The 17,479-nt window shown below is 40.6% G+C and overlaps 1 protein-coding gene across 4 annotated transcripts in view; it reads left to right on the plus strand.

Annotated features, from left to right (window-relative positions):
* ehbp1 (EH domain binding protein 1) overlaps positions 1-17,479 on the plus strand; it is a 107,717-nt gene that overhangs the window by 7,854 nt on the left and 82,384 nt on the right. For all 4 annotated transcript variants that reach the window (XM_028422872.1, XM_028422873.1, XM_028422874.1 and 1 more), the window contains exons 3-5: positions 3,728-3,785; positions 3,864-3,959; positions 6,881-6,934. In XM_028422872.1, coding sequence (XP_028278673.1) covers positions 3,728-3,785; positions 3,864-3,959; positions 6,881-6,934 — 208 coding nt within the window. The remainder of the gene's footprint in view (positions 1-3,727; positions 3,786-3,863; positions 3,960-6,880; positions 6,935-17,479) is intronic.

Below are 17,479 nucleotides of genomic sequence, written 5' to 3' on the forward strand. Positions count from 1 at the left end.
TTACCACAAACACATTTATGTAGTAATGTATGATGTTTTACAGTGTCTAGTTTTTTCAGGGGCACTTACAGATTGAGAGACGGCAGATTACATTTTTGTGAAACGGTCAGTTTCCCTGCATGTTATAGTCATTGCAACGTTGTGGTCATGTTATATGACGACAGTCTTTTGTGGAACAGATTTAGATAACTGGTGTGTATATGGTTTCCTGGATTATTAAATCCAGATTTCAATTAAAGACTAAGTTTTCAAATTTCTGCATGCTGATTGGGATGAGTTATTCTGAAAATTCTGGATTGAATTGCTGCTGCCTACCAGACATGATGATGTTTCCCACCTGCAGACCAGCCTGGTCACTGTCAGGGCAATCATTGATGTCTCTAGTCTACAACTTCACCATGTTCGACATTGCAGTGATGGTAGTCCTTGTTCTAGTTCCTTGTTGGAGATATGCTAATAGCTGGTTCATGTGCCACTATACCAAGCTCACAGAGGCTGCAGAAAAGAAAAAGGATTCGAAAGTCCACCTGCTACTGCTGCCAGTTGTAGTCCAAAATGGTGCCGCTGATTTCTGTTTGTGGGAATAAGAATATGACAGTGGTCCATTAAAGCTTAGTCCTGGTGATGCCTGCTCATAAATACTAACCTGACTGGGGGCAAACTCTGGAAATTGCTAAGTTGCTTTTGATGGTGGTGGCTGGCTGGTGGTTGAATATGACATTTTCCCATTTAAAGGCAGCTAAACAACATGGACCACCGCAGTAGTGACTTCCAGATAGGTTAGCTACAACTAAACCTTTAAACACAGATATATATTTTTATTTTATTTTTTATTTTATTTTAGATACTTTAATAATCCCAGAGGGAAATTGTTTAAGGCTGCAGCAAGGCGCGCCACACCAGTGAGTACACTGGAGGCGGTGCGGGTGAAGTGTCTTGCCCAAGGACACACAACAATGACTTAGGGAGGAGTTGGGATCGAACCACCAACCTTCCGGTTATTGGACAACCCAGCTTATACCACTGAGCCGCTGCTGTATATATAGCACTCCTAATGTATCTGATAAACAGATTATTTGACAAATTACGATTGTTCAGGCCATAGGGTCCTCAGCAGCCTGCACCTGCCTGCTTCATATGATCTTTAGTTGTGCAGATTTTTTTCCACTTGCATGCATTAGCACACAATTTTACACTAATCTTTAACTGCTGTCATAATGCTTTAGCATGCTCAGCAGTTTTGCCACTGAACTGAGACACAGTGAAGGACTGCAGATGCTTCAGCTGCACACACAGATAAAGTGATACACATACTTGCATATAAGCTGTAGCGGCATGCAGAAAATTAGGTTTGTGAAAAACATCATATAAAATAGAATTTATCTACATTATGGTACTCAAGCAAACTGTGGGATTATCAATAAGACAAATTACACAGTAAATGCAGGATGCTGCTCCTAGCATTGTGTGGTTGTTCTTGTTGCCATACTGACAGGGTTTACAGGAACATTGAACACCTACAAGCTCACTAATTGCATGTTTTGTCTAGATAAGAGCTGTGGCTAAATGCCTTTAATGTAAATGTAGAAAGGTTTATCCGCGCTTTGTGTCAGTCTCAGAGGACTCGTCTTAGCTCATGCTGAGCTTGCTGACCCACTTTTTGCCTTATCTGCCATCTCTTTCCAGCCAACACACACACACACACACACACTCTCAGATTCTGTGTTAATCTTTACATCTCTTTTGCTCTTTTATTTTCTTTCTTAACTTCCTTTTGAGGACATTCTTTACTCTTTAACAAACATCCACATTTTTTGCTTGCTCATTGTTTTCATTCTTCCTCATTTTCCTCCCTCCTGTTTGCTGAGTTAAATACATTTCATACTAAAATGATCCATTTACAAACTTTGTACAGTTGAAGGCTGAATGCACAATTGAATGTTTTTCTTTAGGCCTCTCTGTGCCCATCTTCATCTCATTGGTTTTATGTTGTGGCATTCCTCTCTGATGGCTCATTGATTCCTGTTACACACAGGAGGCAGCATGTAGCTTTGAGGTCAAAACCAATCATCAGCACCAAAAAAAGTGTGTACAGGGCTTTTAGCCTCCAGTCAAACGGTTTAAATTCTTCTCATAGCACAGTGAATAGTGTACAAAGGCAAAAAAACAGAGGATGACATTTGTGTGTGTGTAACTGTCTGTCTGATTGCACTCTCATTTGTAATGTGTTGTTGGACAATAGCTTCTCTATGTGGGGCCTCTCTTCAAGGCTTAAATTGTTATCTGTCATTGTCCATCCCGTCCTTCTCTTCTTTGTCTTTCCTCTTTTCCCTGCTAGTGTTTTCTTTCTCTCTGTCATACATTCGGACACTCTTTTCCCTAGAATGGCCTCTGCGCTGTTGTTCTCAAGAGTCTATGACATATGTCCCCTTTTCCCACAGAAATGCAGTGTTAACCCTGCAATACATAACACTGAAATCCTGCAGGTGTGTCAAACAGATGCAGTTAGAATATTTCCACTGATGTCGCAAAACTGAATTTTGATCAGGCTAAACTACGGACCATTACCTCTGAAGCTTGACAGATGCATACAGTGGTTATTTGCCATTGCAAGAGTAGAAAGACAGTAGAAAGTTGGCACTTTTCGTGTTGCATCAGTGTGGCTTGACAATTTAGATGTAACATATTCAATCTACCGGTACTCCTGTAGCATCTCCTGCTTGTAAATAACCCTGTTGTGTCATGTACTTTTTATATTTTGGTCCGTCTTAATGGGTGCAAAATTTATCATCTGCGTGCTACCAGCAGCAGGCCAAGCACCTTCAGTGTGCGAGTGAATGAATGTGCGTGCAAAATTGTGAATGTGAAGCACTCGGGTGAAAAAGTGCAAACTGTGTGCCATGCAATGTAAAACCAATGATGGTGTCCAGTGTGTGTGCTGTGTCCACCATAAACCTGTCTAAAATATAAATATTAGTCTTTCATAATACATTTTAAGTGGTACATCTGATATAAAATTGAACATGTCAGCCTCAGACCTGTCCTGTTCACCACCACCATCCACACACCTTTACAACATAAACACATTCTAGGAGTGACAGGCAAGCAGGTCCAGACTTGACAACTCGCCAGCAAGCGGACTGCTTTTGCTATGTTTTGAACAGGAATAAAAAGTCAAATAAGCACAGTGGCAAATCTGTCACAGCATTCTCTGATACAAGCAAATGTGTCTTAGCTGGTGGAACCCTAACTGTTTGTGTTTTGTGTGTCACTCCTCAATGCTCTTGTATGTTTTGTTTAAGGTTTAAACAACCTTATTGAATATTTCAGGTGTATATTGGACTTATTTGGAGTTTTATTTCCACATGAGTTGGCTGATTGCTTTAGTTTATTTTTAGTCTGTTTAAATTGTATCTCCTGTCCATGCAGCGTGACTCTGGCTTGTCCTGGGTCAGATTATCTCAGCATCCCATAGTTTTTTCCTGTCACACTAACCTTGCATGAGTGTATGCTGCAGTCCCCAGAGACAAAGCCTGGGTTTTGTTGTCTCATCATGATTAATTCATGCCATGAGTGACTGTGCAGATGTGTGTGTGTGTGGTAGAGGGCTTATCAGGGTTTTCAACTTAATGCATTATGATATAAGTACGATGAGGCTTTGACTATTAAGAAAAAGATAAATGGAGATGAATTTTCTTACTTATATTTTTTTCCTCCCTCCTCACAGGCAACCAGACAAATTGGTAGTGGTTTGGACACGGAGAAGTCGGCGAAAATCTTCAAAGGTAGGTATTTGGTGAATGACATTCCAAAACAAAATACAGAAACATTTGTGAATATAATTTTTTTCCCCTGTCCTGCAGTCTCACAGCTGGCAGCCTGGCATCAAAAACCCTTACAGAGGAGTTGTGGTGTGGCCTGTACCAGAGAACATTGAGATCACTGTCACTCTTTTTAAGGTAGGCTACAGAGTACAATCCTCCTTATTTTAAGGCTTTTATAAAAATAGTTTTATTATATGTTTGTGTACGTACAGATTATTGCTCTCTGTAAATGACACACTACAGCATGGACAGTATCTGTCACCATGTGTGGCTTACTTAAACATGCTGGGCCTCTGTGCTGACAGGCTAGCTCAGAGCTCAGTGTCCTGTTACCTTATTCACTCCCTCAACCAGACCTATCTCCACAAATACCTACATACCTGTGTCTGCTTAGGGACAGTGGCTTTTTACTGTTCAGTATGTACATTATTAACTGCATAACAACAACGTAGAGGAAACATCACTGAATCTTCACACAGAAGTTGTAGAGGCTTTGTAGTCATATTTACTTTCATGTGTACTGGCTCACTTTTCTATGTCTGTACTTACGTTAACATCACAGTACATGTTAGTGTCTCTTTATTCTGGGCTGACTTCCACTTCCTGTCCCAGAGGAAGTAATAAAGCTGTTTCTGTAGTGAGACACAAAGCAAAGCCACTGAAGGTGCAATTCACCCACTACTGTTGGATAAAACCCAAATCAAATAACATTGTCTCTGCAGGCTATAAGCTTGTTGTCTTTGGTGGAACAATTTTGTCCACTGTGCAGCTGGAATGAAATTTAAAGACATATTGACCTCTGGATAAAGTGCAAAACACTGCCATGATTAACCCCAAATTTATTGAGTTAAATAGTTGGCTGCTTAGTGCTTACACAAACGCAGACAACTAAGACAAATACAAGCCTCCCACAGATAGCAGTAATTTATTCAATCATCAAACTAATATCTTGCAATGCTAATTCTCTTTAACTTCTGTTTTGGATTCCCCAAGCTCTTGAGAGAAATATGTGGTGTGTTAGCTTTCCTAGATTTCTTCACCAGACATTTTTTTTCTCTGTCTCCTGTCATCTCTGTCTATTTCTTGTTCCATGCATGTAGTGCACAGTGCAGTCAGCCTGCCTGAGCTTGTTTTCTTGAAATGGCTGTACAGTTTTTCAGCATTGAGATCCGTAAGAATCAAGCTTACAGTCTATGTTTAGGGTTAAACACCAAACACAGGAGTCACACAGTGTGAACAAGAGAGGGTAATACAACAGTATTATGTATAAAGCATTTGTTTTTATTTAACTGTTGAACTGTATCTGAGTTCACAGAAAATGGCTTTTGTGCTGCAAACATCCATGATTCCATTTGGGATGACTTCACTTTGTTTTACTTGAATTTGTTAAAATGATGGAAACTGTGCAACAAGGCAGCACGAGCACAGCTGTGGATGAAGAATGCTCTTACCAATTAAGTTCATTGGATTTGTACAGAGACTACATGTTGCCAATGCAAAAAAAAAAGCTTTCTGTCTGCACAAACCTTAACAGATGTGCAATAATACTTGCGCAATATTTTCTCAAGGATTCTTGTTAAAGAAAATATATTAATACTAGTCAAAATAAATTGGCAGCCTCCAGGGCTGGTACTTCCAAGATGCCAATGGCCAGGGCCTCCTGCACAGAGATTTAAAACCCTTTCTCAGAAGCCCATCAGTGATGTTACAGAAACATGTATCCATCTTTATTTACAGTCTAAAAATACAGATAACTAATACAAAGTAAGTCACAGTTGAGATAATTCTGCAGTGTGTTGGTGAAAGGTGAAAGCAGTGATTTGAACATATAGCCTGAAGAAGTGCAGTGAAAACAGCTGAGCTCAGCAGTACTGCAGCCTGTACCTCGGGGAGCTGTACACCACCAGGCAGCCTTAGTTGAATTTGTTTGTTGGTTGAAAACCAAACAAAAAAAAATGATTAGACAATGATTAGTGAAGACTTCTGTTTATGTTGAAATGTGTTAAATGTTAAATGTGTCAGTAACCCTTCCACCCACAGAGATGGCCCATAATGCCAGGCTAGGTTTGGTTTTAGAAGCAGTTTATGTGGTTGTGAAATAATGGATTTACCATCTAGGAGGGCATGTGACGGCTTTATCACTTCCTGTTTTTGTTTGTGCGTATGTGGGTGTTGTTTGACTGTTGTGTCAGACTGCAGGGATATTGATTTTCCAGGGGTGTGTCACAGGCACAGTTAGACAAAAAGGCCATCCTTGCATGTGTTTTCCAGGGCTGATGATAACTGAGTATCGATTTTATTTTTTAGATGGACCACCTTCACCTCTGGATTTTAATCTGAGTGTGGCTTTCTGTAGCACAAATTATTTTACCTGGACAGACTTTAACAGACTTAGGTTGCACTTATATTGTAAGCAAATACAACAGGGTTAACTTGCATCCAGCAGTGCGAAAGGTCAAACATGGCATGCCACTAGAGGTGCATCTGTGTTTGAACATGTTCTGAAGTGATTTGTGTTTGTGTGTACTATGCCTGTGCTTCGGAGTGTGCTGGAGGGCAGTGAAGGTCATCCACAGTAGCACATTAAGACAGAGCTGCCTCCATTACTGTCTACTCGCATCACTTCAGTGCAAGGAAGAAAGAAGCTACACATATGCATGCAGGATATCTAGCAACTAGACTGAGAGACAGCGACAGAAGCGTGTATCTGTTTACATTTTTCTACTAGTCAGTGATGTTTTTAAGTTGAATGCATTTTGGAAAATCATATGTTTTAGATAAACACATACAAAAATACACAGCAGCTGGAATGTTGTCAGCTGGAATGGGCAGCAGCTCATCACTGTGCAATTTAATGACACCTGAATGGTACAAAGCATTTGATGCATGTATGAGGGGGAACAGGACAAACAAACTGGGTCAGTTAGTGTTGAAAGAACAGCATCTGTTTGTGTCTGTGTCAGATATCTTATGTTGCAGATCTACTGACCAAAAAACAAAACAAGAAAACCCTTTGACTCATCTCATGATGCCATTTTTTTACCCTGTGCTTGCAGGACCCCCATGCAGAGGAGTTTGAGGACAAGGAGTGGACGTTTGTCATTGAAAATGTGAGTACTTATGTCCTATAGTCAGTGTTATTTTATTGACATTTTGTGTATACTTATTTTTTCATTATAGCTGAAGAGCTGCTAATCTGGTGGGAAACAAGGCACAATGAGTAGAGTGCACAGCTTTCTATATCCATGCATTTTATTGGGAGTTCCTGCCACCATGTGGCCGTTGTGTGCTGTTGCATGTTTCCCTCAGAGTGGATGGCAGCCATCAGATTAAATTGTTTGTATCATGTTGAGTGCTTGGCACAGATTGCTGTGTATGTGTTTATAGTTGTCTGCATTTTAGCAGTGTCATCTACAGGCTGAGGCTGTAAACTAGTGTGCTGATTCACATCCCTGTGTCACATAACTGCTCTGGCTAGTTATGTGACACCATGTCCCTAAATAGGAAGGAAGTGTTGAACAAATAAGACCTTTATACTTACACGTGGCCTTTTTTTGTCTGTGATGTATTTGTTGAAGTTAGTATTAACAATTTAAAGTAACAGCTACTTTGTTTATATATGGAGAGAGATGTGGGAAGTTTACTATATGTAATACAATATATAATCTAAAAAGTTAGTCAGACAGGATTGTACATATTGCTCTTGCTGAAGTATGAATTCTCAGATTCCTTTGCTGCTGTAGAATGAGAGCCAAAGTGTTCTTAGTGCTTTAATTAACTACAGTGTTGTAAATCAGCATAGCTCTTTTTGTGTAATTTGTAATTTCCATCTGCATCTTCATGTGTGTGCTGAGCCTACCGATGGGTCCAGGAGACATGCATTAGGACAAACTGAACTCCAATATTCTGTTAAGCTTAAATTAGCCTTTTTCATAACTTGTACCAACCCACCTATAACTGAACCTGCACAGGTTATGTTATGCTATGGGGATTCTCAGAATGTGTTTCACACAACTAAAGTTCCAGCTTGATGTGGAAGCTGCAAGCAGTGTTTAACTTTGTTTCTACATAGTAGTTACAGTATGTTATGTTAAGCTCCATATTAACCCTCATGCATTGTTCGCAAACACTACCCTAATGTGTTGTTCGGGGACAAAAACGTCCCCTAACTTTAACGGTTTTAAAAATATATTAGATAAATATTTTTTTGAAATTTTTTTGCATAGACCTTTTCATTAACTTCAGTTCTAATCAACAGTAGTGAAAAAATCATTTTCCCCCAGGATTTTAACCCTTTAATCACCAATTTTATGAGGGGTGGTGCTGAAAATTGAAAAAAAAAAACACAAAATGGCTCATTTTTAATAGAAAAGGTGAATGTGGACTGGATTCTTTTGAACCTTTATTACAGTCTTGGTCATGTCAAACATCAGTAAAAAAATTGACTTGATTGCATTATTAGTTTTTGCACAGCACTGGATTTTCTTTTTTTCTCCCTAATGTGTTGTTCGGGGACGAAAACGTCCCCTAACTTTAACGGTTTTAAAAATATATTAGATAAATATATTTTTGAATTTTTTTTGCATAGACCTTTTCATTAACTTCAGTTCTAATCAACAGTAGTGAAAAAATCATTTTCCCCCAGGATTTTAACCCTTTAATCACCAATTTTATGAGGGGTGGTGCTGAAAATTGAAAAAAAAAAACACAAAATGGCTCATTTTTAATAGTAAAGGTGAATGTGGACTGGATTCTTTTGAACCTTTATTACAGTCTTGGTCATGTCAAACATCAGTAAAAAAATTGACTTTATTGCATTATTAGTTTTTGCACAGCACTGGATTTTCTTTTTTTCTCCCATTTTGTCCCATAGACTTACATTATAAACACACTTTTTTTGACTGCACAGCCATGGCACTACATAATCATGCATTCTTGATTGTTGGTGGTTTACCCTGTTGGTAGGAGGTAAAATTTGTGATTTTTACACTTAACAACTTAATTACCATATTAACCCTTTACCTGCAGGCCTGTGCTCATGTAGTGTAGTTTCTGGCTTGTATATGGAGTTATAGGGAGTATTTTAGCACATAATTGTGTGTCTACACACTGTGTGTGTATGTTAGAGAGGAAGAGAGCCATTTGCACACTGATCTTGTTGTCTGTGAGTACACACAACCACAGAGTCTTCATAGTAAACAAAAACAAAGAAAGTGTTGCTATGCATGTGTGGCCCTTTGATGTCTACAGGTGCAGACTAAACAAAACAAAAAGGCAAGTGGTCTTACATGTGACCTTGTGGTCATTTGATGGTGAGAAGAGCAGAAAGCAACATGAAGAGAGGATTCACTTGTGCACAATCTCTGGAAATGCTTGTGCAGCCTGGCTCTATGAAGGGCCAGGCTGTGAAGCTGTGAAGGCTGCACAAGTAGATCCGTCACTTGTTCACAAGCGAATCCTTCATTCGTTCACAAGTGAATCCTTCACTCATGCACAGGTGAATCCTCTCTTCATGCTGCTTGCTGCTCTTGTCACCATTAAATGACCAGGAGGATGCATGCAAGTCCACTAGTGTTTTTGTTTTGTTTAGTCTGAACCTCTCAGCATCAAAGGGCCCGTCACTTACTTTTAGGGCTGCAACAAATTTACTTTACTTTACTTTACTAAACTACTTTTAATACTAATTTTAGTAGGGGACTAAACTGTAGATTAGATTTGGTTAGTCAATGATTATTTATTATGTTATCAAGTTATCTATCTATGGTGTCTATTTAGTAACATGCACATGTACGTATGGTCGTGTGGAGCGCAACACACCATGGAAAAGGGGCACTTAGACCTCACTTAGACTAATTCAGTGATCTCAACTGAGACACTAACCTAAAAGTAAAGTCACTCTACTGGAGGACGTGTTTTCCGAAAGCTAAAAAAAAAAAAAAACAGCTATTTTACCCATCCACAACTTCAGACGCCAGAACTCCTGGATGTTTTCATTTTACATGCTTATGCATCGCCGTTGTACGTCTGAATTAGGTACACTTCACTTACTTAGTAACTTTATTTTCCTGACTTTCCTTCCCTGACAGTGTGCAAATGGCTCTCTTCCTCTCTAACATACACACACAGTGTGTAGACACACAATTATGTGCTAAAATACTCCCTATAACTCCATATACTTAAGCCAGAAACTACAGTACATGAGCACAGGCCTGCAGGTAAAGGGTTAATATGGTAATTAAGTTGTTAACTGTAAAAATCACAAATGTTACCTCCTACCAACAGGGTAAACCACCAACAATCAAGAATGCATGATTATTTAGTGCCATGGCTGTGCAGTCAAAAAAAGTGTGTTTATAATGTAAGTCTATGGGACAAAATGGGAGAAAAAAAGAAAATCCAGTGCTGTGCAAAAACTAATAATGCAATAAAGTCAATTTTTTTACTGATGTTTGACATGACCAAGACTATAATAAAGGTTAAAAAGAATCCAGTCCACATTCACCTTTTCTATTAAAAATTAGCCATTTTGTGTGTTTTTTTTTCAATTTTCAGCACCACCCCTTATAAAATTGGTGATTAAAGGGTTAAAATCCTGGGGGAAAATGATTTTTTCACTACTGTTGATTAGAACTGAAGTTAATTAAAAGGTCTATGCAAAAAAATTTCAAAAAAATATTTATCTAATATATTTTTAAAACCGTTAAAGTTAGGGGACGTTTTTGTCCCCGAACAACACATTAGGGGGTTAAAATTTGCCCACAGTGTACCGTTGACCTATGAAAAATTTTAAAATCATATTAACAAAATTTATGTAAAATTAAGCTTATTGAGGAAAAATGATTCAATTTGTCCACATATTGACAAAGTTATGGCCAAAATAAACAGAAAAATTTCTCTCAGAGGACAAAAATGTCCCGAACAACGCATGAGGGTTAAAGGTCATTGGATTCTAGATATAAACTCAGAACCTAAAGCTGAACAGATCCTTTTTTTCACAATTTAAAACGAGTATGAGTTTTGCATACATTATGAAGTTAATATATTTTAAGGTTAGCTTTCGGATTGATCGATTTGGTGCCTTTTTAGTGGGAAGTTATCTTTAAATTCTATGAAAAGACATATGTGAGAGAGACTAAAAGGCAAATGCATCTTTAAAAAAAGAAGCAGGTGAGCTGCTTGAGTGCATTGACACTGTCACTTTTTGTACACGTCAAGCTCAAAGTAATGACAGAAGACACTCTCCTTCATTTCTCTCTTTGATAGAGAGTTGAGAAGACAAGCAGGTCAGGTGGTGTTCTCTGGCCAGAGCGTGGGAGAGAGCAACAAGCAGAGCAAGAAAAGGGAAAGAAAAAGACAAGTTTGTGGGTTTGCCTGTGTCTCTGCATACCTCACTAATGGCAGAAAGATCAAACACCAGTCTCCTGACAGCAGGAATGGAGAACTGCAGAGGAGGGAGGGAGGAGGGAACCTTACACCTTCACACACTTGGATATAGAGGGGTTCTGGTTAAAACTGCACGGGTGCATTTATACATGTAGTTTGGCTCTCTGGGTCCAGACCAAAGTGCCTTTATAAAATAATTTAAATGATGCCAGTATACTCAAATTCTGCTCAATGTTACCTCCTCGCTGCTTCAACATTTACTTTTTTGTTTTTTTGTTAGCATCCACTGTTTTTAGGTTGTCAAATCACATTTACAGTCTCATCTTAGGACACCATGTCCAGTTATGGGAATAATAAGATATCGTGAGCAGGTTACCTTCCTGAGGTTATGATGGTAGCATTTACATCTGTTCAAATGAGACACAAATAGAGCAATCTAACCAGAGTTGGAGAGAGTCATATAACTGCTTTGCCATTCTTCTGACAGTGAGTGAAGCCAGAGAAATAAAAAGAAATGCTTAGAAATAGATCTTTACAACTTCTTTCTATTTGGGCTTGCTGTGTTGGCATGAGTCATGTTAAATCTGAAAGTCTCAACCAGTAAAAGCTGCTCAAAAGTCCCAAGTTTTACACCAATAGCGGGCCATGAGCAGACATTAAGCCACTACATAAAATAACCACAAGAGGGCAGTCTATCCTTATAGCTGTGAAACCGCTTTCAAACAGTCATGATTACATCTTTTGGATCACCCCCTTATGCCACCCGTGTGTGTTTGTAACTGTGTCAGTGGGCAAGAAATGTTTTTAAAGATGTATATGTGACGATGGTATAACATTACACTATATTTAACTTTCGTACATGTCTGACCTTGCTTTCTTCTGACTTTGTTCTTGTGCATGACTGTATAGATTAGCCCAGTTCCCAATGACACCCCCTCACACCCTCAGGTATCTAAAGTAATATAAAATAGGGACACATGAATGAATGCAGCAGTGAGTGCTCCTCTGAGCAGGAGGAACAGAAGAAGAGGAGAGGTGAGTTCTCCTGACCCCTCATCAGACGGCAGAGGAGAAAGGGGAAGAATACGCCATTGTGCCCGAGCACCAAAGATGATGAAATTCAAGATCCCTGCGCTCTGGCTTCGTCTTAATCTGGGGGCCCAACCTCGCGCTAGGCTAATCCCTCCCCGTCGAATTACTGGCCCTGGCTAGATTGTATTTTGTCATTGAAAATGGCAGTGTCAAACACTACCTTTTTCTCTCCTCTATTTGTTCGTCCGCCAAGGCGAATCGCATAATCAAAAGATGGAAAGAGAGAGAGAGAGAGAGAGAGAGCAAAGAAGAGAAAGCGATGGAAAGGGAGAGAGGTGGAAGACTGAAAATGGCTACACAGTAGTATCTCTAAATTGCATGCTACCCTTGCCTTTCACCCTTTTTCAAACAGGCGCGTATTATCAAAAAGGTGGGCAAATTGAGAGTCAAAAGATTGGACGGCTATATTTGAAGGCATTGTGCTGACAGGCTCTTTTGTGTGTGTACGTGCATGGTGGTGGTTGTGGGGTGGTGTTAATGTGTGTATGTATGTCTGTGTGTATTCTCTCTTGCCTTTGCATATCAGCCAAAGCTGGAGATGGGAGACCAACTTCCCTCATCTTCAAAGCTTTTGTGTGAGGATTTAAAATAACACACATAGACACCCACACAGACACACAGGGCTGTTGTATTTAAAGTGAGAAGCTATCATGTCTGAATACATTGAATATACAGTGATACACAGAGACCCACTCTCCTTGTAACCCCCCCCTTTTCTCCCTCCAAGTCATACTTCACCTTTTTCACTTGCATTACATCAATGTCACCTAGGGAAGAAGGAATTTCCAAATCTATGGCTGCCAAATCACCACTCACCCTGTCTGACAGCCTGTCTGCTGCTTGTATTCACATTTTAAATATTGATTTGGAAATGTCCACTGACTGCTTTTAAACACCTTTATCACTTTAAAGGAGCAGTTTGTAAGAAGCTACAGAAAAGAGTCAGTGCATGTTTAGCTTCAGAACAACTGTTTGTGCCAGTGTAGCACTACAGTACATCTTCCTCTTATGCTGGATTGAGGGCAGACTAGACACTACAGTAGCCCATCTAGCTGTTCTGGAGCTAGCTGGTTGAGCTTTGTTTGTGCTTCTGTGTTGCACTTCACCCTAAGCCTACATAAGCAACCTATGCCATTGCATGCATGTGTTTCAGGTCATTGGTGTGTTTGTGTGCTCCTGTATGAATATTTCCGGATGTCAGAAAGTAAATGCAATAATTCTGCATCTGCTTTTAGCTCCGGATATACTGGATAAATGTGCTTAGGTAGCTGGAAATGTGAAGGGGGGAAATGCCCTGCTGCCAAGTAGACCAGTAACAGTTGTCTGTGTCAAGGCAACACAGCTACATTTCTGGGAAGCTGCAGGCAGGGACGTACAGTCCCCAGCTATGCCGCACCTATATCAGAGCTATAGCATTGATTCACCTCTGAAGCATAAACTAACCTGAACAGTGGGACTTTTTATTACGGCTTACTGTAAGATGTGGCCATGTTGTCACTGGGTTCCTCTCCCTTCTTTTCATCTTATTTCTTCTTCACTGTCTCTCTCTGTTTCTGTCCTCTGTCTGAGATGAAGTCCTGTCTATTGTGGACCACATCCAACTCCATTAAGGCCATTTCCACGCCACATACCTCCCACTTATGCCCACTCACACAGTCACACACTGACACACACAGTGAAAAACCGTGACACCAAACCACTCACACATACATAGAGCACCTCACCTTAATTCACACACCCTCTCCCTCTCTGTATTGTACACATAGCTATGGTGTGTATACCCCCCCCCCCTCTCCCCTCCCTCTGTCTGGAACACATTACGTAGGCCAGTGGCTTGTGAGCGCTGACTGGGCCTCGGGGAAGAAAAACACAATTATTTCAGCCCTCGGCTATTCACGCAAAGGTGACAAAAGCTGGTATGAAGTATGAAATCCCAAAAGTTTCTCCCGTGCTGCGGCCGACAAATTGGGATTAATTTGCACTCGTGTGCATGCGTGTGTCTCCAAAGTTTTCACCTTTGCTCATTTCCCCATTTCTTAAATAGTTTGGAGAACTGAAAAGGCCTCATTTATTGTGTCAAGCAGAAGAGCCTGTGTGTCTGATCAGGTTGTTTGTATGTGCTCTCAATGCTGATTTTGAATAAATACATCCATTTTAGTGGAAAGCTGGAAGGATGTACATTAGTTCCTGTGTGTGTGTGATTGTAATAGCTGGCGTTTCTTAGCATAGGATCACACATTCACTCATGCTTTCCAAATTAATTTAATCTAATTAATTGCCATGAGTAGAGAAGACAGATGCTTGTGATTACCCCCCCCCCTCCCCTCCCCATATGGGCACATGCTCTCACGCTCCACATTAAAAGCGCACACACAGAAATATTACAACTATAAATGCTGCTGTTTTCTGCCAGCAGGCTGTTCGATTCTTTTTTTATGCGTTGAAGTACATCAGCATTTTACTACTCTTAAAAAAAAAATGTAATGCGCATACTTTGTAACAACATAAGAACACTGAGCTCACAGAAAAAAGAAACACAAAAAACACACCATGTATCTGTTTCTCCTTAGGTGTCTATGTGTGTGTCTTTATGAGAAACAGCACCTGTGTATTGGGAGTATTTGGGTGTGTGTCTAGTCTGTTATGTGTTAAGGTGCACTGAGTGTGTAGGTGGCTGTGGAGGCCGGGTGGTCCCTCCTGTCGCCCTAATAGGCTTACTGGCCCCTAATCCACACCACACAACCCTGTCACATGGCTGGTCTGCTGACTAACTGCTACCATTGCCATGAGCTGTGTATGTGTGTCCCTAACTCTGTCTCTGTGCAGGTGTCATTCTTATGTTTGACTGTCTGAGCACGGGTGGTGTCCCTGTATAATGTTTAGTAAGGGATAGGTGTCTCTCTTTATTTTGCCTTATGAAGTTAAAATAAAAGCATGTATTGATATTAAAATGCAATATTTGTACACTGGTAGCTAAAACAGATATTTTCACATGTTTCTAAAATGTCTTCCAGCTTTGCATCAGCCTTAGCTTACATCCATACATGCATGCGTTTGTAAATTAAACTCCTTAAACTGTTCCCCCTAAAGATGCAAGACATTGTTTCTCTGCATTTTTTTTCAGCTTTCTCTGTCTCTTTCACTTCATCTCTCTTTTTTTTCTTTATCCTGTCCTTTTTCTTTTTCTTTCAGCCTTGCATGACCCACATGCTGTATGCATTTGTGTGTGTGTGTTCGTGACAGACATATGCCTGCTGTGTGCATACAGTTCTTGTTTGTGTTGTTTACTTAACTTGCATGTGTGAATCTGTATTTGTGAGCGTCTCGTCCCACTGGTCCGGGTTGTGACCTCAGCTTTCATCTCCTTAGTCTGAGGCTCCTGCAGCCCGCTGTGCTCTGCTCCCAGCCAACAACGCGGCAGATGTCACCAGACACTGCAGTCATACATACACCTGCACACCGTCTCTCTCTCATACGCTCTCTTTCATGGGTTCACATAGGAACACAGCATGTGTACACATTCTACTACGCACAGACACACACATCCTGTCACACACATATAGTTACATTTAAACCACACAGACGCACACATCTGAACCAGCCAAAGCAGGTTTTGCCTCATTCGGTGTGACTTTGACCCCAAGATATACATCCAAACACAAGTGCCACCTGGGAGACATCCATATAGCTGTGTCACCTTCTTATTGTAGACTTAAACTCCCACGTTAGCGAGTGTGTGTGGCTTGTGATGCTAACATTACATGTTTTCGTTTATATTTCATTTCATTTAAATTGTTTTCAATATTTTGCTGATCGATTGTGCTGTCACCACAGTCAATAATTAATAAAGTTAAAAGCAAATCCACAAAAAACAGAAGCTCTTTCCAGTAAAAATGTACCTCTATGTAAGCTTATTTCTGTTACAGTATTATGGCTGCTGTGCCACTCCTGTCTGGACCCTGTAGAGGCTGCCAGTTCACTGTGTACAGGCTTGTGCCAGCCTAAAAAAAAAAAAAAAAAATACAAGCTGTACCTCCTCCTCCTCCTCCTCTTGTTACTGCCTTGTGTCCCCAAGCTGACCTAGAAGACACACGCAGGCATCCAGGGACACACATTCACCTACAAACACACATGTTGGCAAGGTTCAGCAGAGGTGTTTTAAAGTGTAAATGAGCCTCAAACTAGCAAAAGAAGAGTGGGCAAGAGACTGGAATGTTGTGGTAGACAGACTGAATGGATTTTATCGTCATATATGTCATGTCCGCTTTACATGTACGTTTTTGTTTTTGTTTAAAAATAACTTTCAAGAGCTACAGTCCTGATATCTCATTGTTATTGTCTGCCACACCCTCTCTTATCAGTCATCTCTGAGGTTGTCCTCTATCACTTCATGACTTCACATGCTGTCACCTGCCCTTCTCCTCAGTCGACTCTAATCCGACTTTTCCTCCTTGTCTTCATCCTCATCTCACCTTGTATTTGGTGTCATGTGTTACATGGCGATGATGGGTGGTCAGACAGTTTTGGTGAGGCACTATTGGGCAACGACAGCGGAACAGTTATTATCTCCATCTCTTGGTTATTTATTTTTCTTCTGTGCGACTTAAGATGGCTGCTCGCGATGGAGACAGGCCTGTTGGCCCGCAAAACACCAGCTCCTGCAAATCCCCCTGTTTATCCACAAGCTTGACCCACTGGGCCTCGAGTGGGCGGGTCGGTCGCACAGCATAATGGGTGTGTGGGTGAGGTGACGGTGGAGTATGTGTGTGCATGCACGGAGGCATTGGTGATGAACTTTGGTTAAACTTGTGTCCGGGGTAACTCGTTTGACATTATCTTTTCAAAATCCGCTCACAGTGAGTGTGTGTGTGTGTGTATGTGAACATGCGCGCGCACACCCTTACACACTGTTATTGGCAAACTGAGGCGACTGTTCTGCTAAGTGGCAATGAATAGGGTCTTGTGATGTGCTCTGATGCCAGTGCTAAGCCAGCCACTGACAGTTAGACTGATCCCTAAACAGTCTCTGTTTGGGATATAAACCTGTTTTCGGCATACCACACCCAGAGTGGCTGGGGTGGGGAATTTGAGGTGTCTTGTACTGTAGGCATACACCCATGGGTGTTGAGATGTGCTGAAGGACAGGTGACTGGAGCAGAAGTCTGGTGGATGCAGCATAG

The sequence above is a fragment of the Parambassis ranga genome, chromosome 15 (genome assembly GCF_900634625.1).
Source record: "Parambassis ranga chromosome 15, fParRan2.1, whole genome shotgun sequence".
Classification (NCBI taxonomy): Eukaryota; Metazoa; Chordata; class Actinopteri; family Ambassidae; genus Parambassis; species Parambassis ranga.